Genomic DNA, 25044 nt, shown 5'->3' on the forward strand with positions numbered 1-25044 from the left:
GCTGTTTGATGGTGGAGGTGTCACAGTGAAGCCCAAAGCTTCTGTTTGTTGGTCTGGAGTTGCCAAGGGCATCTGTGACCATCACTAGTAAGTTGACATGAATCTGCATTTGTGGCATTCCAAATCGAGAATTTATTTATTTTGCAAATGTCAAATTCCGGAAGCCTCCTTGTTTGTTGAGGTTGAGATGATGTGTCCACCATTTACACTGTAGAGGGTAACGTGCAGCAATGTTTGTTCTTCTCCAGACGTGTACTGGGGGGGGGGGGGGGTTTAAACTGAGGTCCTAACCATGGAGGGTTGGCTATGCAGGGACCCTGGCTTATCCTGAACCTGTTCAGCAAGGACCCACTGTCATTGTGACTGTCCAGAGGCTGCCATTTGACAGATGGGACTTGTCACGAAGAATTTGTTGGTGACTCTTGCTAACATAGGTTCCTTTATATGAGGCACAGAGATAGAAGATGGATAGTAATTGTGCTGAATAGATGGATTATCATGGAATAGTAACTGAGAGTGAAAGTCAGGAAAATGTTCTAAAACTGTGGCTTATGTACCATTTGATAGTATTCCAGGAAACAGGAATCTTTCTGTATGTTTTTTGGATTTTATGCTTTTGGTCTCCAGGGATTGGTACTCTTCCAAAAACAGGAAGTTATCATCATGCCAATTGTTACCTCTGTCTTCTCATGAAAAAGATCAGGGAATTGTTTGGATTAATAGATTGAGAGGGGGCCAGCCTCACACCCCCTGGGCTGTGAGGTAAGGGGTTCACATGGAAAATCCATCAAAGTTTTCCCTGCGGTTCATCAGCTGGAGAAAGGCTCAGGTGTGATGCCTTCCTGTGTCAATCAACTTGGTGATACTTTGTAAGACTTGAATATAAACGAAAAGTTGTCGAGGACAGCTGCTACTTTTTTTAATAATCCTGGCATTGCAACATGGAAAAAGTATTAGTTAAAAATATATACGTATGTCCGCAAAATAAATCAGTATTTTTAGGTTAAAATGGAGTGTCATTAAGACATGCTTCTCCTCCTTGGATTAATTGTACCTGCCCTTTATAAGCAAATAAAAAATTGCCCTAGTCAGTAATTAAATACGGTAAACATCTCCACTTATGCCTGGTGCCTTTTTGGCAGTTTTTGTACCATTTCCATTCCTGATGAAGGTGGGACTCCTGCCACTGTGACATTGACCCAGACCTTGCTGCCAAAATAGTTTCACGGGCCTCATATTTATCAAAGTATGTGGCAAGGAATGATGCCTCATGAATTGCTCATGACCGTAAGCTGCTGGACTGGATGCACCAACACCTCCCCCCACCATTAGCCACGTGTATACAGCAGCTTGCCTGTAATTTCCCCCTGAGTTTTGTGAAATTGTTGCATTTTGTGCATGAATTAAGTTCAATGCAGAAAATCAGAATTGCATCTTAACAGAGTAAGTAACTTTTTAATGGGGAAGTTTACATTCTTGCTTAACTTCTGCCCTGGAATGGAACAGTTAAATCTGCAGAATCTCATTTCTTTAGGTAGTAGATTGTTAAAGAGATTTTAAAAGTTTTTTTTTTTAACATACTTTTCCTTATCAAACCTTTTCTTAATCCAATAATCACTTCCCTCTCTTTATTCCTCTTCTGAACTTTGTTTTAAATTCTGATTCTCCCTTACATCCTTCTCCATTGCTCCATCTGTTCCTTTCCTTAATGTTTGGTTCAGGAGGTTAGTTCCGTCATTCACTGAGGTGCCAAATGCCCTATTGCCTACCCTGCCTGAAACCTGCAACATCTCTCTCCGACCTGAACAGTGAGGTTGTAGGGGAACGGAGGGGGTAAGAGGGTTAAAAAGTCTTCACTAAAGGGGTCACGCATGCTCCTGTGGGATCCGTGCCAGTTTTGTCAGTCACTGCATGAGTCTGATCTCTGCTGGTTGACACCAAACTCAGACTAGTGTTGAGTCTTTTCGGCAGACAGTCCCCTTGTGTGCCAGTACCCGCCTCATTTCGTGTGTCACCCCGTCCCAGGGTCCGGAGCAAGGCATGCTGCGTCCTGCCGAAAGCGCCCGGGTGTGCCCGTACCCATCCCGTCCCGTTGGCGCGGGCCCGGCGTGGCTTGCCGATGTGGCCAAGTAAAAGGCTTTCTGCTCGCGGTAGCGCTCGTAGGCTGTCTCCCTGCGAAAGGCGGGCAAACGCGACTCCTCATCCTCAACCTGGGGATCCGAACGCTCCGGTTCTGGCCAGCCATCTCTCGGAGCGCGGTTATTCTCGAACATGGTGGTGCCACGCTCCGGGAGCCGGGTCCTGCCAGCGCACCGAATCTTCACCGTGGCATGGATGATGATAATGAAGAGCACCAGCACCCCAGCAGCAAGGACTCCGGCACTTGCCATTGCACTCTCCTTCTCAAACTCCAACAGCACGTAAATGGATAGAGCTGGAAAAGAAAACACAGGAATCTCCATGTAAGATCCCACCAACCTGACAATAAGGTATGCCCAAAATCTCTGAGCATTAGCACTGCAACTGGCAAAGTCCGGAAGCTGTTCCTTTGAATTCATTGCTTCTTGTGTCTACATCTGAGATACTGAGACCAGCTACATCACGGGATAAGATACAGAGTAAAGTTCCCCCTATACCGACCCGTCAAACACACCAGAACAGTTACAGCACGGGGTTAGATACAGAATAAAGCTACCCCTACACTGTGAGAAAGTGAGGACTGCAGATGCTGGCGAGTCAGAGTTTAAAAGTGTGACGCTGGCAAAGCTATTGATCTCTCAGCCCCCTCCTGCCCCCCGCCCCCCCCCCCCCCCCCCCCCCCACAACATTCCTGACATACAGCCTATGCCCGAAACGTTGATTCTCCTGCTCCTTGTATGCTGCCTGACCTGCTCTGCTTTTTCAGCGCCACACTTTTCGACTCTACTTCTATACTGCACTCATCAAACACTCCCAGGACAGGGTCAAATCCAGGGTAAAACGCACTTAAACTCAAAGTAAAGCTACCTTGACATTGTCTCCATCAAATACTCCCATGACAGGTGCAGCAAAAAACTAGATAGAACGATACCTCCTGGGAGACATTCGTACCAGCTGCCTAGGAGTAAAGCTATTGGCAGTATGAGACCAGAGGTATATTCATGTAACAATCCAGTTTGAGCACTGCATCTTATTGTGGCTTGGAGGGATTGCACTGTAGACTGCCCAGAATGAAATTGGGGCACAAATGGTTAAATTATGAGGAAAGGTTTTAGATTAGATTAGATTACTTACAGTGTGGAAACAGGCCCTTCGGCCCAACAAGTCCACACCGCTCCGCCAAAGCGTAACCCACCCATACCCCTACATCTACATCTACATCTACCCCTTACCTAACACTACGGGCAATTTAGCATGGCCAATTCACCTCACCTGCACATCTTTGGACTGTGGGAGGAAACCGGAGCACCCGGAGGAAACCCACGCAGACACGGGGAGAACGTGCAAACTCCACACAGTCTGAGGCGGGAATTGAACCCGGGTCTCTGGCGCTGTGAGGCAGCAGTGCTAACCACTGTGCCACCGTGCCGCCCACTAGCTCTGTTGCACTGACTAGCTCTGTATTTTCTTGAATGTGATAGATTATGGGGTAATCAAATTGTAATGTTCAGGGTGATAGGCTCAGGAGAGAAACCATTTCCTCTGATGAGGGATCCCGATACAAAGGATGAAATCAGGAAATGTTGCACAAAAAGGTCGTGTGATCTGAACCTTCCCCTTCCAAATTGCTGTAGATGCTTGGAACCAATCACATGGTTCAAATCAAGATTGAGAACTTTTGGTTGGTCAAGAGTTTTAAGGACTATGAAACCAATACGGGTCGCTGGAGTTGGAAGCAGATCAGCCATGAGCTACTTAGAGTCATGCAGCACGGAAACAGACCCTTCAACCCAACTCATTCGCACCGACCAGACATCCCAATCTGATCTAGTCCCTTTTGCCAGCATTTGGGCCATAGCCTTCTAAATCCTTTCTATTCATGTAGCAGTCAGATTCCTTTTAAATGTTGTAACTGTACCAACCTCCATCACTTCCTCTGACAACTTGTTCCATACATGCACCCACCCTCTGCATGAGAAAGTTACCCCGCGGGTCCCTTTTAAATCTTCCCCCTCTCACCTTATGCCCTCTAGTTTTGGATGACTTCACCTCAGGGGAGAAAACCTTGTCTATTTACCCCATCCACGCTCCTCAGCTTCCAATGCTCCAGAGAAAATAGCCCCAGTTTATTCATCCTGTCCTTCTAACTCAAACCCTCCAGTCCCGGCACCATCCTTGTAAATCGTTCATACATCCTTTCAAGTTTAACAACATATTTCCTATAGAAGAGCGACCAGAATTGTACATAGTGTTCTAAAAAGGGCCTCACCAATGTCCTGCACAACTGCAACATGACATTCCCAACTACTTGAATGGCAGAACCAGCTCAAGGGGCTGAATGGCCTCCTCTTGCTCCACGTATTGGATTCCTGTTAGAGAAGATCTGGTCTGAGGCGAGACAAATTGATTTTGCAGAGGGCGTTTAACTATATTTTTAACGTTCCAAAGCATTTCCATTTATTAGCTGCCGTTTAACCCTCTGAGGATTTCAAATATTACTCATTTCGGGTGCTGTACTGTCAATTGAAGGGATCGCTTTCAATCTTGTGTCCTATGATTTAATATTCTTGCCTCTGACTTGAGACAGGAAGATCACCCCTAGTTTCAAAACTGCTCTTCAGATTTGCTGTTTTCCCTCAGCCACTTCTCATCGTACAGCATTAGATCAAAATGAAAATGCTATATGCTATCACACAATGCCATTTCAAAGTGTTCATCAGTTATAGGGGTCAGCAGTGATTTGTCAGCAGTCTTACGGGAAGGTTGTAGGTTTAACACTCTGGAGATGGGTGGCCCTGATCCAGGTTGACATGGCCTCCATGAGGGTATGCTCATGAGGGTCTGGCTTTTGGATGAGATGATAAACCAAGATCCTCTCTACCCTCCCTTTCCTCAGAGCCTTAAATGATTTGGCCTTTCAAGTACAGAAAACTTTTTATTAATCAGCACCTATGGGACAAGGAGTGTACCATTTGATCAAATATTTCAGTTGATCAAGAATCAATGTATATACACACATTAAGTAATAAAAACATAGCAGGGGATATACATGTCACTGTTAGATTTCATTTACAGTATGCATCACTAAATAATGCAACTTTGCCTTGAATGAAACTTACTGGCAGAGAGCCTTCTCATTTTCACCTTTGCCTGACTAATCTGACATTGTGGAGATCAGGATAATACAGTAAACTTCTAGTATCTGAGGTGTATAATTTTTTACCAGTTTATCAAAAGTGCTGGTTTATAAGGCACCTGTTAAAACAAAGTTTGCTGTATTTAATTTTTCTTTTGAAAGTGTTAACTGTCAACTTGTGCTCTGGTCTTTAGGGTCAATGTTTACAAAACAGGGTTGTTTTCCCACTGAGTCTGACACTAATATGGATGATGTTTGGTTTGGTTTCTCTGCAGTGTTGGATGGTGTATTCAGTGAACAATGGTCGCAAAGCTCGTTCTGGGTCATGTGAAGAAAAGGGATCAGACGGGATAAGGTTCTGAAAGAGTTGGACAGTTAACGGCACTGTTGTATTTTCACGTGGGTGTGTTTGTATGTACGTTTTCACAAGCTTAAGACAATATCTTTTTACTTTGCCAAAAGCAGCTTTTATGAAAAAAAACAGCTTCACCTTCTTCCCATCGGCAGTTTACAACAGCACTGAAGCACTGAGGCGGAGAAGTTAATTCATATGAGTCCATAACTTCCCCAAAGGCCTGTCTCTCCATCCCCCAACAATGCTTATTCTAAGAGAGTAAAGAACTAACTTGAGTTACTGTATGAAGGAAGTCTGCTCCCTTTATCGTCCTGGCTAATAACTCCCTTTCCATGGTGCCAGGAGTGTTTCCTGTACAAAATTGTCCAGTTTTTTTGGTTTGCTTAAAAATCCTCACTTCCGACCTTGGGACACAGAGACTGCTGAGAGAAGAAACTGATTGAGGAGGGTTACTTGTCATTTCTTCTATGGGTTTGCCTTGACTGTAGCACCTGTGCATGTATACTGTCACAAATAAATGGTTGGAGAGAGACAGGTCAAACTGTCTTGGTTTTCTATCTTTTATTTCAGGTAACCCCATTCCATACTTTAGTCCAACTTGTGCCCCACCAGTTCCCTGGAAACCTGCACTGACTTACTTTAAATTACATTAGATATTACAGCACAGCAAGAGGCCATTCAGTCCACTGGGTACCTGCAAGTGTTTATGCTCCATAGGAGTCTTCTCCCTCCCTTTTGTCACTCTATCACCGTATCCCATCCCTTGCACCCTCATGTGTTTATCCAGCTTCTCCTTAAATGCATCAGTTCTATACATCTTGACCATTCCCTTTGGTAGTGAATATCACAGCGTCTGGTGAAAGAAGCTTATCCTAAATTTCATAGTATCCTGACAGTGCAGAAAGATGCTATTGGCCCACTGAGTCTGCGCTGACCCTCCAAAGAGTATCCCATCCTCCCACCCCATTTCCTTTACTCCATGTATAGGGTTTTTACCATGGCTAATCCACCTCACCTGGACATCTTTGGACTGGGAGGCAACTAGAGCACCTGGAGGAAACCCATGTAGGTTCAGGTGACTTCCCCATTGTTGCCCAAGGTTGGAATCAAATCTGGGTCCATGTCGCTATGAAGCAACAGTGCTAACCACCCAATTTGTTGCAGACTTTCTTTTATTTATGTCGTTTTGGTTTCCTTCTCAAATGAAAATATTTTCTCTGCATTAACCTTATTAGGCCATCCCTCCACCATCTCCTCTCTATAGGAAAGAGTCCAAGGAGAAAGTGAGGACTGCAGACGCTGGAGATCAGAGCAACTAAGTGTGGTGCTGGAAAAGCATAGCCGGTCAGACAGCATCCGAGGAGCAGGAGAGTTGACATTTTGAGCATAAGCTCTTCATTAGGAAAAAATCCAAACCTGTTCAGTTTTTCAGAATAATTATTTTTGTTTACCTGTGGGTGCCACTGGCAAGGTCAGCATTTATTGCACATCCCAAGTTGTGCTACAGAAAGTGGCGATGAGCTATCTTCTTGAACTGTTGCAGTCCTTGGGATATTAAGACACTGTGTCACAGAATGGCAGGCTGTGGGGCAACTCTCACTATTTGACGTTATCTGCTGAGGTGCTGATTTCACTGCTGAGTACCAAGCAGAACGCACCTCATTGGGAATTCTACTGCCTTCTGGACTCAAAATTGAGCTCAATAGTTTTAGGGCTTTTCCCATGTCCTTACCCCAACCACAAGATACCAGGCCTTGTTATCACATGGTCTGCTATCTCATACCACCCATTGTTAGTGGCTAACACTCCCCATTAGCAGCCATTCATTCTCCCAGGCTGATTGTTAGTCACTCCTTTGTTGGTCCAACTTTTCTTCTCTCTCTTTGGGCTCTATCTCCACCTATCGTTTACACCTTACTCTTTCCACCCCCCCACGCTATCTTTTGCACAAAAAATATTTTCCAAGCTACCGTCAGTTCTGAAGAGGAGTCACTGGACCTGAAATGTTAACTATGATTTCCCTCCACAGATGCTGCCAGACCTGCTGAGCTTTTCCGGCAATTTCTGTTTTTGTTTCTGATTTACAGCATCTGCAGTTCTTTTGGTTTTTATTTAGAACATCAGTAGGATTCTCTGAGCCTGGACGTCCCAAATGCAATGGGCAGCCTGAGGTGCTACAGGGTCTAACACCCTCAGGTGGCTCCTGTGGATATGCTGGAGGTTCAGATTGGCCTTGCAGAGCAAGACGACATAGGTGAGGCCACCAGTCTTTAGTTAAAGGATGAAGGAAATCAAAGTCCCTCTGTTTACTTGGCAAACTCTCCTTTTGTTCTGCAGGTATGGACAACACTGTGAATCCTGTTGGTGACCACTGGTCAGCAACCTGGCAAACAGTGAACTGGGACTGACTCCCACTCCTCCTGACCTTACCACTCCATGGTCTAACAGGCTGCTGACCCTCACAGTCTAGGCTCAGACAGGACAAATGACCAGTCGCCTGAGGTATCAAAATAGTTGATATGGTTTTTTTTAAGAAAAGAACTTGCATTAATATAGTGCCTTCTACACCTTTTGGACATGGCAAAGTGCTGAACACCCGATGACTGAACTATAGCCACCCTGAAACATGGCACAGCAAGATCCCACAAAATGTCAACAAACAGTTCACTCCGTTTCAATAGTGGCAAAAATGAAGGTTGTATACTGTCCAGGAATGCTCTGTTCTTCAAAGGTCATACCACAGGCTCTGTTCCCTCTAGTCACGTAGAGACAGAGCATTGGTTTAATGTCCCTGACATAAGGTGACACCTGTGATAATGCAGCAATCCCTCAATACTGCACCGGCCAGTGTCACCTTGCATTGTGTTGAAGACCCTGGAATGGGGATTGAACCCCTGGTCTGACAAAGGAGGGAGCTGTCCACTTGACAAAGACCTGCGTTTCTATAATGATCTCAGGGCATCCCAAGATGCTTCACAGCCAGTTAGTTACTTTTTGAAGTGTAATCACTGTTATAATGTAGGAAATGCAGCAGCCACTGTGAGTTCAGCAGGATGCCACAAACAGCAATGGTATAATGACCAGGTGATTGATTGTTTAAGGGGGTGGTGGTGGGGGGGGGGGGGGGGGGGGGGGGGGGGGGGGGGATGGAATTAAATATTGACAGAGGACAATGTGGAGAACTCCCCTATTTGACTTGAAAATGGTGCAGTCTAATCTTTGTCATCCACCTGAGAAGGTCACTGCCCAGTGTCTCGTCTGAAAGAGAGCCAAGGTGACATCTCAGTTGTGTGCAGAAGTGTGTTTGGAAGATGTTGTTTCACAACGTACCTGCCAGATATACGATAACACCCAGACAGAATGCACTGAGGGCCACTTGGCGGGAAGGACGGCTATTCAAGAGAATCCAATCAGGTCTAGAACAGGAGAAACAGAACCACAGTGAGAATCCTCACAGACAGCAATTATATATCATTTTACAAAATTAATACCTACACATTTGATAGTGTGTCAGATACAAGGTTCCTGATCTGTTTCTTTTTATATTCCTCTTTGACCCTGCCCCTCTCAGACTTTATGGTCTCCCTAAATCCGTCAGCACTCTGAAATGTCCTAACCCCTCCAAATTCTTGCTGCTCATGTTTCCCCAATTTTAATCACTTAATTACTGCTGACTGTGCCTTCAACTGCCAAGATCCTGAGCTACGGAATCTCCTCCTTAACCTATCTTCACTTACTGCTCATATCACAGCCTAATTCTACATTTTACTCAATGGATTGATATCAGATGTTACCATTTAACATTCCTGTGGAGTGCCTAGGGGTGATGTACTAATTTGAAGGTGCTACAAAAATGGAATTTGATTCAGAGGAAACTGCTGTTCACAGCCTCCCATATAGGGGCTGATGGTCTGATTTCCAGTCACTCCACATTCCACCACCTGGACCTGTGTGTTCTCATCACACAGACACTGGCACCTGAGAGGTGAAAAAAATCACAAAATTCAGAGGGTCTGAAAGCACTTTACAGTCAACAAGTCACTTAGAAGGGGAGTCACATTTAATATTGTCACAACCAATTTGCACACAGCAAGCTCCCATCAATGGCAATGTGAGAATATCCAGACAACTGTTTTAGTGATGATGGAGGACAAGTATTGGTAGAGGTTTACAATCTGTGCTCAATTGATTACTGTGTACGTAATCTTTAGCAAAAACAAACTTGGAAAAGCTCAGCAGATCTGGCAGCATCTGTGGAGAGAAATCAAGAGTTAATGTTTCAGGTCCAGTGACCTTTCCTCAGAATTGACGTTGACTAGGAGAAATTTGTTTTTTATGCAGAAGATAAGGTGGAGGGAGGGAAGGAGGAGCAAATGACAGGTGGAGATAGAGCCCAAAGAGAGAGAAGATCAGTTGGACAGACAAAAGCATTGGTAATGATCAGTGTGGGAGAATTGATAGCTACTAACTGGGATAATTAGTGCCAAAAATTGGGGTGTGTATAATAGCAGACCATGCGTTAACAAGACCTGGTGTGTGACGGTTGGGGTAAGGACATTGGTGAAGGTGCCTCAAAACTTAAAAATTGTTGAACTCAATATTGAGTCTGTAGAGTTTCCAAGCGAAAAATGAGGCGTTGTTCTTCCAGCTTGTGCTGAGCTTCCCTGGAGCACTGCAGCAAGCCTGAGACAGAGATGTGGGCCAGGGAACACAGTGATGTGTTGAAACAAAGAAACCTATAGCAGCCGTTCAACATGGAGATGGATCTGCTGAATGCCTTGTACAAGATTAATGGCACAAGTGTCACAAGACTGGATTTTCATTTCTGGATTCTGAAGTCCATTTAAATTTCAAGGCTGAGCTCAATGGACTCTTGATGGGAAGATTATCCAGAAACATGGAAGAAAAGTCGAGATCAGCCATGATTTGACTGAGTACTGGGCTCAAAGGGCTGAACAGCCTTGTCTTGTTTCTACATGTGACTTTTCTTGAAACTTTGGAGTCAATATTTTGTGAATGTCTTCAACGACTTCATTATTATTTAATTTGGAGAAATGAATACAAAACCACTGTAGTAGTGAATTGTCGTGTGCCAAAACCTTAGTGAATTGGAGAGGAATTGCTTCAAGGTTCTATTTCTTAAATTTGAGTAGTTATCTATATCCGCTCTCTTGTGGAAACCTGTTTCGATCTGATGTCAGCTGTGGATAGCACACACCTTTGCATGTCACATGGTTCTTGGTTCAGGAATTGAGCTCAAAAAGGTCAAGGCTGATTCTCCAGAGCAGTACTGGGGAAGTGCTGCACTGTCAGAGGTGCTAACCTTCAGGTGCAATGTTAAACTGAAGCCTCTCTCTGCCTCCATAGCTGAATGCAAAGGATTCCACAGCACTGGTTTGAAGAACATCATTCCTGAAAGTCCGGCAAATATTTACCCTGCAGTCAACATCACAAAAACAGATTATCCAATCATTGTTATAGTGCTGTTTTTGGGAGCTTGCTATGCATAAACTGGATCTTGTGTTTCCTACATTGGAACGCTGACTCCACTTCAAAAGTATTTCACTGGCTGACAAGCACTTTGAGATACCAGTGGGTGTGAAAGGTGTTATATAAAGACAAATCATTCCTTGCTTTAAGTGGCTTGGTGTGAATCTGAAAATGCTCCTGTGCAGCTTCTCAGACACTTCATGATGTTGAAGCTGCTTTATAAGTGTCGCTTTGTTCCAGGAATGCTGAGGAGGAGTATTCTCACATTGTGACCTGACGAGCTCTTTCACCCAAAACGTTTTCAGTTCCTTCCTCTGCATCTTCCAATCTGAAACCAAAATTGTTCCCAGCCGAACTGTGATTTTGATTGAATTCCTGTTAAACAAAGTCCATGGCAGATTTGCAACAAGTGATGGATTGAAGCAAATTTACATGCACTGATGTTGCATTTCAAATCACTTATTGCAAACAGGGAATGGCCACAGAGCGGACTGGTTTAAGGTGGCACGTTCACTCTGATCAGGGCCAACCCGGCTCCCTATGAGAGAGGCCAGTCCTGGGGGGTCTTCCAATTGAAGAAAGGCTCTCACAAAGACTGTGGCTCATTATACTCCCTGCTCACGCAGCTGAGAGCGTTCCCCAACGTTTTGACTGATTACAGAGTTGAGTCTCTAAGCAAAAGCAATAAAACAGCCTGTTCTTTCGACAACCTCACTCCTTGTTGTCCTGGCTCAGTTCACACATACCCTTTCTGTTGTGATGTAGAGAGAGACAGACACAGACAAGCAGATAACAGAGGCACTACACTCCAGGGGAGGCAGAGATGCCATCTTTTAGACAAGATAATAACATAGACTCTGTCTGCTCTCCCGAATGGACATAAAGTTTCTGTGATCACTATTTCCATAAAGAGCAAGGATACAGCTCCATGCTAATGTGGCCAATATTTGTCCCTGAATCAACATCACCAAAAAAAAATTACCTGGAATTATTTTGTGCAAAAATTAGAGGTTGTGTTTCCTACCTTATTCCTTAATCTTTTTCTAGAAATACAGGATTGACTTTATAACTATGACTCTATAAGACTAAGGATAAAATTGGTGAACATGAATATTGGGCAGTTATTATAATGACCAGACAATACATTACCAGCTTTACACTTGGCAAAGATTTGAACATCCAGTCGTTTCCTTGCTATGATTTGCAGTATTCATCCTACAGCCAGAAACAACAAGGTGTTGTTCCCCAGTGAACACAACTCAACCTGGACTGGGACTCTTCCCTGGCTTGGGACTCTCCCCAGCCACGGGCTGATTCCATATTGCATGGTCCACACTGGAGTTGTACCACACGCAGACCAAACCAAGATCAGTTTGGGCTTCTAAAGGTGACTTGACAGATCTGCTATGAACTGAACAGGACTTATATTCCAGAGGTAAAAACCAAAATTGTTGGAGAAACTTAGCAGGTCTGACAGCATGTGTGAGCAGAGAAGCAGTGTTAACATTTCAAGTGTAACATGAGATTCATATCAGACCCAAAGTATTAACTCTGACTTTTGCTCCACAGATGCATGCAAGACCTGCTGAGTTTTTCCTGTTTTTTCTTTCAGATCGCCAGCATCTTGTTTTCATTTTATTGTGCTTTAGTGACCTTGATTTATCTTTTATCTAGACTAGGATAGTGGATTGGTTAAGCCGGTAAAGAGGGAGAGGCAGTGGAATCGATGGAGCAGTGAGGTTGGCATGAACAGAGCAGACTGAATGGCCTTCTGTGCTGTAACAATTCAGTGATTCTAGTTGGTGTCAGTCTCAGTCATCCCAATGGAAGGGGGCTCACTGAATCTGTCTCCCACCAACATCACTGACAATCTGTGTCCTGTTTCCTGTAGGGAAGACAGGCTCCTAAATTTATCACAGGCAACAAATGGAACATTCCTGCGGTTAATAAATCTGAGGGACTTGTTTCATTATTGCCCATGATGTCTGTGCCCTGGGAGCTTGCACCAAGTTGTAGTGGGCGGGCCAGACTTTAGCCAACCACCCACGTCGAGCCAAGCAAGTTGGTGTGGGACTGGAGTCACGTGGGCCATTCTGGGTAAGGAAAACAAACAGAAAGCAGTTGAGGCCAAAATATGGTGCATGTATGGAATGAGCTGCCAGAGGAATTGGTGGAGGCTGGTACAATTACAACTTTTAAAACGCTTCTGGATGGGTATATCAATAGGAAGGGTTCAGACGGATATGGGCCAAATGCTGGCAAATGGGAATAGGTCAGATTGGGATGTCTGGTCAGTGCAGAGGAGTTGGACTGAAGGGTATGTTCCGTGCTGTATGACTTTTAGACAGAGTAGATATAGCACTTAGAGCTAAAGGGTAGGGGTGAGAAAGTGGGAACAGGGACTGAGTTGGACTATCAGCCATGATCATATTGAATGGTGAATCGGCTCAAAGGGCTGAATGGCCTCCTACTGCTGCATTTTTTTTCGTTCCTTTTTTTGAAAGTCATGAACGAACCTGTTTTATGGTCCAGTTTTTCATCTTTAGACTGTCTTCAAATCTTACATTGACATTAAATTTACATGCCCTGGATTTTCAGTCTACGTTTCTGGATTATTGCTACAGTAATCCTGTACCATAAAAACAGGGGCAAGTTTATTGTTATCTTGCCAGTATAAACATATTTGAACCAGGGCTGAGCTTTGGGCCATTGCTAAAACTTATCTTTTCCTAGTTCTACTACCTTGCCTACTCTGCCCTCATCTCAGTTTCTCAAATACTGAACCCTTCGTCTCTATTTGTGTTACTTTGGGATTCAACTATTCCAACCCTCTCCTGATCGCCTCCCACAGCCTAACCCCCTTCCCCCATAAACATAGGCAATCCAAAACTCTCACATTGAGCCCCAGTGCTCACCGAATTACACTGGGTCTCCAGTCAAACAATGCCTCAATTTTAAAACTTTAAATCCTTGTTTACAAATCCCTTCGCGGCTGGTCTCTCCTTAACTCTGTAATCTCCAGCCCAACAATTCTCCCAGCTCTCATCCATCTCCCAAAACATGGCCTCTAGGCAACCCTGGTTTTAATTGCTGCACCGCTGGAATCAAGGAGAGTTCCAAAACTTTGGAATTCCTCTCTAAAATCCTCTCTCCCTCTCTGCTCCTTAAAACCTTCTTCTTAGATCAAGCTTTTGTGTATGGAATGAGCTGCCAGAGGATGTGGTGGAGGCTGGTACAATTGCAACATTTAAGAGGCATTTGGATGGGTATATGAATATGAAGGGTTTGGAGGGATATGGGCCGGGTGCTGGCAGGTGGGACATAGATTGGGTTGGGATATCTGGTCGGCATGGACGGGTTGGACCGAAGGGTCTGTTTCCATGCTGTACATCTCTATGACTCTATGAATGGGTATATGAATGGGAAGGGTTGCGAGGTATATGGGCCAAATGCTGACAAATGGGACTAGATTAGTATAGGATATCTGATCGGCATGGACAAGTTGGACTGAAGGGTCTGTTGCCATGCTGTACATCTCTATAACTTGTTCAGTTATGTGGTTTGACAACAAATTTTGTTTAATAAAGTTATGGCAAAACTCCTTAGGGTGTTTTACTACATTTTGCTGACAGTATATAAATACAGATTTCCAGTCAGTTCAAGTCCCACCTGCTCCAGAGATATTATGCCTGAACACATTGATTAATAAAGACCTATAAGTGATTGATCAATGGACAGTAATTGATGGGCCTTTTAAAGTGCTGGCACAGTGAGAATGGGACGAATGGCCTCCTCTTGGGTTGACAGATTCTAGGATTCGACACATAACAGTGTGAAAACTGTCTGAACTTGTTCTGTACCTTGTCAAAAGCCAGACTCAACGCACCAGATGTTGTCACCGCTTATCCACCTTGCCAACTCTAGCTAAGAAAGTTCTGACTTCGGGGTCCCTTTTCTTTTACTTCCCCCCCCCCCCCCCCCCCCCCCTTTACCTGTCTGGTTGTCCCCCGGGGAGATCGGCGGCCAGGTAGCCTTGCATCAGAGCCAGGAGCAGGCAGCAGAGGTGCAGGGAGACTGAGAGAGACGCCAGCCCCTGTGACACCGAGCGGAGCAGCCGCCGAGGTAGCCCCCCGGGAACCGGCGACAGAGGCTCGCCCTGGGAATGGCACCCCAACTGGAGCAGGAGCAGGGCGGAGAGCAGGGCCATGAGACCGGCCAGGGTCGCCAGCAAGTGCACGGCAGCCAGGCAGCGATCCGGGAACAGGTACCCGGAGCCTGGAGGCGAAGCGTCCGCCACCCTCCTGTCTGCTGGCTGCATCACTGCATCCGCGTCAAACTTTGCACAAACTTTCTCTCTTAACTTCTGAAGCCCCTTCACTTTAAAGCTGTCATTTCCGGTCATTTATTGCAATTTTTTAACTACATTGTTTGAAGTTGAAAACGGAGAATTTGACTCAAAATAATCAAATGAAGTCGGACAATGAAGGAGAAGCATGTTTCATTTATTTAGCGCCTTTCACAATTTCATGCCAAAACATGTTAACGAGGCAGAACCGTTACTAAGTAAAAACCCAAAAGAATTGCGGATTCTGCAAGATTGAAACAAACACAAAAGTTGCTGGAAAAGCTCAGCAGGTCTGGCAGCATCTATAGAATCCCCACAGTGTGGACGCAGGCCATTTTGACCCAGCGAGTTCACACCAAGCCTTCAAAGACCATCCCACCCACCCTATCCCTATAAGCCTGCATCTCCCATGGCTAGAGGTCGAATAGGCTGGGGCTGTTTTCCCCCGAGTGTCGGAGGCTGAGGGGTGACCTTATAGAGGTTTATAAAATCATGAGAGGCATGGATAAGGTAAATAGACAAGGTCTTTTCCCTGGGGTGGGGGAGTCCAGAACTAGAGGGCGTAGGTTTAGGGTGAGAGGGGAAAGATATAAAAGAGACCTAAGGGGCAACTTTTCACGCAGAGAGTGGTGCGTGTGTGGAACAAGTTACCAGAGGAAGTGGTGGAGGCTGGTACAATTGCAACATTTAAGAGGCATTTGGATGGGTATATGAATAGGAAGGGTTTGGAGGGATGTGGGCAGGTAGGAGTAGATTGGGTTGGGATATCTGGTCAGCATGGACAAGTTGGACCGAAGGGTCTGTTTCTGTGCTGTACATCTCTATGACTCCTGCACATACCTGAATGCTATGGCCAATTTAGCACAGACAATACTGAGGAAGTGTCACCAGACCCGAAACATTAACTCTGCTTTCACTTCACAGATGCTGCCAGATTTGCTGAGCTTTTCCAACAACTTTTGTTTTTCAGAATAGTTACTGCTGTCGTGTAAGAAACAGCGAACATTCACGTAATCGTTTTCTCAGAATTTTCTTCATTATTGGCAAAGCCAGTATTTAATGTCCTTTTCTGATGGTGGGCTAGATTAATGCTCCCCAGATGTTTCACAGAATTGCTACAGTGTAGAAGGAGACTATTCAGCCCATCATGCCTGCACTGGTTCATTACTGAGCATTTTGACTTATTGCCAACTCCTGCCTTTTCCCTTAGCCTAACACATTGTTTCTTTTTAAGCCGATTTGAACCTGCTTTCATTCCATCTTTAGGGAGCTCATTCCATTCTCTAATTGGGTGAAGCAGCTATAGTCCCAGAGGACAGCTCTCTCATTCAAGAGGGGCTACTGGTGGTGAGTTTAATCTGAGGCTGACCCTGTCTTGGGAGAGGGATAAGTTTAGACCATAGTACATAGGAGCAGAAATTAGGCCATTCAGCCCATTGAGTCCACTCTGCTATTCAATCATAGCTGTAAAGTTTCTCAACCCCATTCTCCCACTTTCTCCTTGTAACCCTTGATCCCTTGATACTCAAGAAACTTATCTAATTTAATCTTAAATATATTCAATGACCTGGCCTCTACAGCTTTCTGTTCCATAGATTCCCCACTCTCTGGCTGAAGAAGTTTCTCCTTATCTCCGTTCGAAAAGGTCTTCCCTTTACTCTAAGGCTGTGTCCTTGGGTCCTAGTCTATCCTACCAATGGGAATATCTTCCCAACATCCACTCTGTCCAGGCCTCTCAGTGTTCTGTAAGTTTCAATTAGAGCCTCCCTCATCCTTCTAAACTGCATCGAGTATAGACCCAGAGTTCTTAAACTTTCCTCATTTATTAAGCTTTTCATTCCTGGGACCATTCTTCTGAACCTCCTCTGAACATGCTGCAGGGCCAGTACATCTTTCCTGAGATATGGGGCCCAAAACTGTGCACAAAACTCCCAAACATGGTCTGACCAGAGCCTTATAGAGCCTCAGAAGTACATCCCTGCTTTTATATTCAAGTCCTCTCAAAATAAATGTCATCATTGGATTTGGTGGGAACCTCAGACCTCTCACTTCCTCCAGACCAAAGGGATAGCCATGGCAGTCTCTTTGTTGGCTACATAGAACAGTTGATCTTCTGTAATTACACCGGCACCACTCCCCACCTCTTCCTCTGCTCCATTGATGACTGCATTGGCGCCACCTCGTGCTCCCGCGAGGAGGTTGAGCAGTTCATCAACTTCACCAACACATTCCACCCTGACCTTAAATTTACCTGGACCATCTCTGACACCTCCCTCCCCTTCCTGGACCTCTCCATCTCCATTAATGACGCCCGATTTGACACCGACATGTTTTACAAACCTACCGACTCCCACAGCTACCTGGATTACACCTCTTCCCACCCTACCACCTGCAAAAAATGCCATCCCGTATTCCCAATTCCTCCACCGTATCTGCTCCCAGGAATACCAGTTCCACCACAGAACACACCAGATGGCCTCCTTCTTTAGAGACGCAATTTCCCTTCCCACAAGGACAGAACACCCCTGGTGCTCACCTTCCACCCTACCAACCTTCACGTAAACCAAATCATCTGCCGACATTTCCGCCACCTCCAAACAGACCCCACCACCAGGGATATATTTCCCTCCCCGCCCCTTTCCTCCTTCTGCAAAGACCATTCCCTCCGTGACTACCTGGTCAGGTCCACGCCCCCCGACAATCCACCCTCCCATCCTGGCACCTTCCCCTGCCACCGCAGGAATTGCAAAACCCGCGCCCACACCCCCTCCCTCACCTCCATCCAAGGCCCTAAAGGAGCCTTCCACATCCATCAAAGTTTTACCTGCACATCCGCCAATATCATTTATTGTATCCGTTGCTCCCGATGCAGTCTCCTGTACATTGGGGAGACTGGACGCCTCCTAGCAGAGCGCTTTAGGGAACATCTCCGAGACACCCGCACCAATCAACCAAACCGCCCTGTGGCCCTACATTTCAACTCCCCCTCCCACTCTGCTGAGGACATGGAGGTCCTGGGCCTCCTTCACCGCCGCTCCCTCACCACCAGACGCCTGGAGGAAGAACGCCTCATCTTCTGCCTCGGAACACTTCAACCCCAGGGCATCAATGTGGACTTCAACAGTTTCTTCATTTCCCCTTACCCCACCTCACCCCAGTTCCAAACTTCCAGCTCAGCACTGTCCCCATGACTTGTCCTACCTGCCAATCTTCTTTTCCATCTATCCACGCCACCCTCCTCCCTGACCTATCACCTTCATCCCCTCCCCCACTCACCTATTATACTCTATGTTACTTTCTCCCCACCCCCACCCTCCTCTCACTTATCTCTCCACCCTTCAGGCTCTCTGTCTGTATTCCTGATGAAGGGCTTTTGCCCGAAACGTCGATTTTACTGCTCCTCTGATGCTGCCTGACCTGCTGTGCTCTTCCAGCACCACTCTAATCCAGAATCTGATTTCCAGCATCTGCAGTCATTGTTTTAACCTGGTACAGGAACTGAATCTGCTGTATCAGCATCACTTTGCGCACAAGACAGCTATCCAGCCAACTGAGCTAACTGACCCCCTCTTCACACTAAGCTACCTGTTGTGCAAGAAAAAAGTATTTTTTCTCACCTTGCATTTAGTTCTCACATTCTCACAAAGGTGTGCCTTCTGCATATTCATCCTTTAAGAATTGGGATCAGTTTTTCCCTATTCACTCTGTCCTGGCTCTTTATAATTTTGAAAACATCAATCAAATCTCCTCTTAACCTCCTTTCCAAGGATCTGATTGAAACTTACAAAATACTCAGAGGCCTGGGTAGAGTGGATGTGGAGAAGATGTTTCCACCAGTAGGACAGACTAGGACCCGTGGTTCCAGCCCCAGGGTGAAGGGACGACCCTTTAGACGACTTGAGATGAGGAGGAATTTCTTAAGCCAGTGAGTGGTGAATCTGTGGAACTCATTGCCTCAGACGGCTATAGAGATTAGGCCTGTGAATGTATTTAAGACAGAGATAGATAGCTTCCTGGATAGTAAGGGGATCAAGAGTCATGGGGAGAAGGCAGGAGAGCGGGGTTGAGAAACAGATCAACCATGGTCGAATGGCAGAGCAAACCCGCTAGGCAGAATGACCTGATTTTGCTCCCATTTGTTGTGGTTTATTGATATTTTGCTTGGAAGAATTGCCCTGCTCTTCCTTAAAACAGTGGGCGGAACCTCCTGCTCCCGGAGGTGGGGGTAGGAAAGGCATTGAATTAGCCAAGGTGGTGGTGTACCAGAGTCCTGCTGCCTTCTCGCCCTCACCAGAATTAACGCCGGGGGCTGGAGGCCCATAGTTGACCATCTCATTCTGCCAATTGTGGATCTTTGGTGGCCAATTACCAAACACGTGGTGTCCTCCCACTGCCTCTGTCATGGACCCTGTTGCAGGCAGGTCTGTCACTGTGCAGCTTGCCTGACAGCTGCTACTCCAGGGGAAACCTTGTCAACTTGGGCTGGGGATAGACAGTCCCTCAATTAAAGACTTGGAGACAATAAGAACTCAACAAATGTGGTACTGGAAAATCACAACCAGTCAAGCAGCATCCGAGGAGTAGGAGGGTCGACATTTCAAGCATAAACCCTTCATTTGGAATTTCCTGAACAATCTTGAAGAGCTCATGTTCAAAGCGTCAACTCCCGCTCCTCGGATGCTATCTGACCTGCTGTGCAGCACCACACGTTTTGAGTCTGATCTCCAGCATCTGCAGTCCTCTCTTTCTCCGAGACAGTAAGGACTGCAGATGCTGAAAACCAGAGTCAACGGATGTGAAGCTGAAAAAAGTACAGCAGGTCAGACAGCATCCGAGGAGCAGGAGAGTCGACATTTCAGGCATAGGTCCCTCATCAGGACTGACAAAGGGTTTCGGACCGAAACATTGGCTTTCCTGATCCTCAGATGCTGTCTGACCTTCAATTAAATGACCTGATCAAGGGACTGGACATCAGGAAGTGGAGAGAATGCGGGCAGTGCTACTGGGAGCCAAACTCCCCACCCCAACCCTGACTTCTGATCTCTCTGCCTCCCGTTCTTTCTCCACTCCCATCCAAACTGATAAATCCTACCCCCACTGGAATCTCTTTGCTCCTACATTTCTGTCGTCCTGGGACTCAGGGGGTGCTGTTCTGCCAGAAACCACTGCGTTCTCTGTGGCGCTGTTAGGCCAGCAGTCTCTAATTGGCCAGCAGTTCTCACTGGGTGGGACTTAGTCATGTTTGTGTCAGAATTTATCACCCATTCATACCGCCTAACTGCGGTAGTGCTTATTTTTCCCGCAGCACCCATGTTGTGTGTGTGCAGGTGTGAGACACAGTGAGAGACACAAGGTGCACGAATCTTTATTCAGTTTCCAGTACCAGGAAGAAAGGAAACACCCGAGTGGCCAGTGACAAGCAGTGCCCTTCACATCAAAGGGCAATGCTGTGTGATCAAACAGTGAAGGGGAGGGTAGGGACTAAATCAAAATAGAGTTGGAGGGGGAAATAATGCACTCCACTCCCTGCGGCGCCCACCTCTCCCTGAACAACTCCAGGGTGTTGGTGGACACCGCGTGCTCCTTCTCCAAAAACACCCGGGACCTAACCCGAGCCCAAAAAATGCCATTCATTGGCCAACTGGCACCCGAACCCTCCCCGGCCCACCAGAGATCATCCTGACACCGAGTCACTCAGCCTTTTTTTTAACAGTAACACACTGACTGTGGCCCAGCCAGCACAGAGTCAATCCCCTAAATCGAGGAGACTCTGAATCTCCTGTTTATATTTTATTAAACAAATTACAAAAACAGTTTACAACAAACAGTTACATTTACAGCTGCATACAAGAGACAGCAATTTTACAAGGGAGAGGAGCAGCAAAGCCAGGCCCCAAACCCTACCGTTCAAACAGTTTACAGGGACATGAGGACAAACCTCAAATCCCAGTTTCACATAAAAATATAAAGAGACATCAACAATGATATTTGTATATTAGACAATACAGACCCAGCAAGCCCCCGCCCCTCCCACCTTCCGACCACTCTAAGGCAGCCCGCCCCGACCCACCTTCCGGTTCTTGGTCCACCCCATGCCCCTTCCAGTTCTCGGTCCACCCTGACACACTTTTCGACCACCTCTAGGACAGCCCGCCCCGGTACCCGCCCGGGGTGACAGTGGTCAGGGCGGCCCACCCACCTTCCGGCTTCACTAACCACCCTCAGCACCTTTCGACCACCTCTGGGGCAGCCCGCCCCGGTACCTGCCCTGGGGTGACAGCGCTGAGGACGGCTACCCGCCTTCTGGCTCTCGGTCTGCCCCTACGTACCATTAGGCTCTCACCCACCCCGTTGCGCCTCCGACCAGTGGGCTATCCTGGCACACCTTTCGGCCACCTCTAGGACAGCCCGTCCCCTTCCCTGGGACAACAGCGTGTAGGGTAGCCCACAAGCCTTCCGGATCTCAGCCCACCCCTACGCGCCTTCTGGCTCTCGGCTGCTCTGACACCTTTCGACCACCTCTAGGACAGCCCGTCCTGATTACCCCTTATTGGGACGACAGCACTCAGAACGGCCTACCCACCATCTGGCTCTCGGGGCGACTGGCATCAGGGTGGCCTACCCACCCTCTGGCTTTCGGGGTGACAGCTTTCAGGATGACCCATGAGCCTCCCAGCAAGGCCTGCCAGACCCAGGGACACGGGTGATAGACCCAGGAAACACCACAATACAGTTAGTTACCAAAAAACAGAGTCCTTTCTGGTACACAGCCCAAATCTATACAGTCTTCAAGATATAGGATCCATTTCCAGGAGGAGTCCACTCCAGTATACAATGTGCAATGTCAGAATTAGAGTCCACTCCAAACTGCAGAGTCCGTTGCTAAAAACAGTCCGCAACCAAGGGCAGAGTCCACTCCTGGAGGCAGCAAATGCACACCCCACAGCACACAGGTGTTCAGTCTCCATGGAGTCTTGGTCCAGCCTTGGAGAGCCAGGCCCACTCACAGGAACACAGTACATAGTACAGGTGCAGTTAACTCACAGGGGTTTGGTCCACTCCTGAAGAAAAGGTCTTCTCCCAAACTCCAGGATACAGCAACTGCTCACCTCCCAGCACACACACAGGTGTTCAATCTTCAGAGGCCCAGTCCCAGGGCTAGGCCTCCCCACAGGAACAACTCCTCTGGTAAAATGTATGTCTTCCACAGGGCTCAGTCAAACCACCAATAAAAAGTGAAGACACATACAAAAAACAAAGAAAACTACAGTCCAAGGGCTAAGCCCTCAAACTCAACCTTTTTAATCTGTGAGAGAGAGCTCACTGATTGGACGACATGTACATCCCCAATCACGGAACCCATATTCTATGAATTCCAGTTGGCTAACCTCATTACAATCACTACATTGGTATTCCCATGTTCCTTGTACTTCTTGATGGGAGTAATTGAGCATTTGGTTGTGCTGCCTAAGGAGCCTTGGTGAATTTGTACAGTAGTTTTGCAGATGGTACACTTGCTCCTACAGAGCATCGGTGTTGGAGGGGAGTGGGTGTTTAAAATGATGGAGGGAATGGATGTTGAAGGTGGTGGGTGAGGTACCAATCAAGGAGGTTGCCTTGTCCCAGATGGTGTTGATCGTCTTGAGTGTTGTTGGAGGTGCACCTATCTAGCTAGGTGGGGAGTATTCCATCACACTCCTGACTTGTACCTTGTAGATGGTGAACAGGCTTTGAGCAGTTACTCACTGTAGGATTCCTAGTGTCTGATCTTCTCTTATAGCCACTGTATTTATACGGCTAGTTCCACTTTGATATCTGGACAAAGGTGAATCCCCAGGACTTGTAAGGTGCTATGACGAGCTGCTCCTAACGCAACAACTTACATTTATATAGCCACTTCACAAGAGCATCATTAAACAATATTTGAGTGGCATCAGGAGAAATTAGGGCAGGTGACCAAAGGCTTGACGGAAGACATTTTATGGAATGCTTTAAAGGAGGAGATGCACATGAAAAGACAAAAGAGGTTTTGGTGTGGAATTCCAGAGCTGAGAACCCAGATTGTCAATGAAGTGGTGGGATCTAATAATCTGAGAGGGTCATAAGTTCATAAAATATAGGAGCAAAATTAGGCCATTTGGCCCATTGAGACTGCTCCACCATTCAATCATGGCTGATATGTTCCTCACTCCCATTTTCCTGCCTTCTCTCCATATCCCTTCAATCCATTACCAATTAAACATCTGTCTAACTCCTCCTTAACTTTACTCACTATCTCAACGTCCACCACACTTTGGGGTAGCGAATTCCCCAGATTCACAGCCTCAACTCTGTTTTAAACTTGCTCCCCCTTATCCTATGACTCTGACCTCTTGTCCCAGAATGCCCCACAAGAGGAAGCACCTTCATGTCTACTTTATCCACACCTTTTATCATCCTGAACATCTCAGTTTGATCTCCCCTCATTCTTCATGGGGCTGTAAGAGTTACAGAGACAGGGAGGGGTTAGGCCCTCAAAGAAGGTCAGAGAAGGTTAGTAAAAGGATTTAATGGATCTGTTCAAAGTTGTGAAGTGTTTCACTGAGTAAGTGGAGTGTTTCCAGGAGCAGGACCCTCAGTCACTACAGGACGATAGACTAATTGACGATAATTGACAAAACAATTTGGTGATGGAACATTTTTTACGCACCGAGTTGAGATGTGGAGCACAGTGCTTAAAAAGGCAATGAACAGAGATTCAACAAGAATTTTCAAAAAGGAACTGGATATATTTGGAAAGGAAATCTTTAAAGGGAAATGAGTGGGACGGATCGGGTAGCACTTTCAAAGAACAGGCCAAATGGCCTCCTGAGCAATAAGACCCTGTGACAATTCTATCATCTTCTTCAACCAAATTGGTAATATTCTCATCTTGAAGGCAGAACATCATGGGTTCTCGTTCAAATCCAGGCACTTGAGCAGAAAAATCCAAGCTGACACTCCCGATGTAGTTTTGTATGAATGCTCTGCTGCTGCAGAGTTTTCAACTGATGTTAAACTGAGGCCCTGTTCACCCCCTCAAGTAGATGTAAACGATGCCACTGCATCTATCTGGAAGAAGAACAAGGATGGTTTCCCCTGATGTCCTGATAAAAATTCATTCATCAACAAGCATCACAAAAAACAGATTATTTGATCAGCATCACATTGTTGGTCGTGAAGCTTGATGTGCCTCAATCAGCTGCTGTGTTTACCAGCTTACAGGACATAGTTAGCCCACTTTTGGAATATTGCATGCAATTCTGGTCTCCTTCCTATCAGAAAGATGTTGTGAAACTCGAAAGGGTTCAGAAAAGATTTACGAGGATGTTGCCAGGTTTGGAGGATTTGAGCTGTAGGGAGAGGTTGAACAGGCTGGGGCTGTTTTCCCTGGAACGTCAGAGGCTGAGGGGTGACCTTATAGAGGTTTGTAAAATTATGAGGGGCATGGATAGGGTAAATAGACAAAGTCTTTTCCCTGGGATCGGGGAGTCCAGAACTAGAGGGCATAGGTTTAGGGTGAGAGGAGAAAGATATAAAAGAGACCTAAGGGGCAATTTT

At 46.2% G+C, this 25044-nt stretch overlaps 2 protein-coding genes across 4 annotated transcripts in view; one reads left to right on the forward strand and one right to left on the reverse strand.

Moving 5' to 3' along the window:
• The window catches only part of borcs8 (BLOC-1 related complex subunit 8), a 44575-nt gene extending 38404 nt beyond the window's left edge, over positions 1–6171 (forward strand). For all 3 annotated transcript variants that reach the window (XM_072594344.1, XM_072594345.1, XM_072594343.1), the window contains exon 6: positions 5551–6171. In XM_072594344.1, the coding sequence (XP_072450445.1) occupies positions 5551–5637 (87 nt within the window). In that variant the 3' untranslated portion in view covers positions 5638–6171. The remainder of the gene's footprint in view (positions 1–5550) is intronic.
• tmem221 (transmembrane protein 221) lies at positions 1436–15459 on the reverse strand. The gene is made up of 3 exons (XM_072594342.1): positions 15113–15459; positions 8961–9046; positions 1436–2434 (listed from the first exon to the last, which is right to left on the reverse strand). The coding sequence occupies exons 1-3, from the start codon at positions 15436–15438 to the stop codon at positions 1944–1946; spliced, it is 903 nt and encodes a 300-aa protein (XP_072450443.1). The 5' UTR covers positions 15439–15459; the 3' UTR covers positions 1436–1943.
• Between the last annotated feature and the right edge of the window lie 9585 nt (positions 15460–25044).

This window comes from Chiloscyllium punctatum, chromosome 24 (genome assembly GCF_047496795.1).
Source record: "Chiloscyllium punctatum isolate Juve2018m chromosome 24, sChiPun1.3, whole genome shotgun sequence".
In the NCBI taxonomy this organism is placed as follows: Eukaryota; Metazoa; Chordata; class Chondrichthyes; order Orectolobiformes; family Hemiscylliidae; genus Chiloscyllium; species Chiloscyllium punctatum.

What these genes read in the sequence shown, in the direction of transcription:
- tmem221 (XM_072594342.1), bottom strand. Translation starts at nt 15,438, where the DNA reads ATGCAGCCAGCAGACAGGAGGGTGGCGGACGCTTCGCCTCCAGGCTCC. An exon ending in CCCGGGGGACAACCAGACAG is followed by an intron (nt 9,047 to 15,112) that starts GTAAAGGGGGGG and finishes CTCCTGTTCTAG; the next exon opens with ACCTGATTGGATTCTCTTGA. An exon ending in TGTTATCGTATATCTGGCAG is followed by an intron (nt 2,435 to 8,960) that starts GTACGTTGTGAA and finishes TTTCTTTTCCAG; the next exon opens with CTCTATCCATTTACGTGCTG.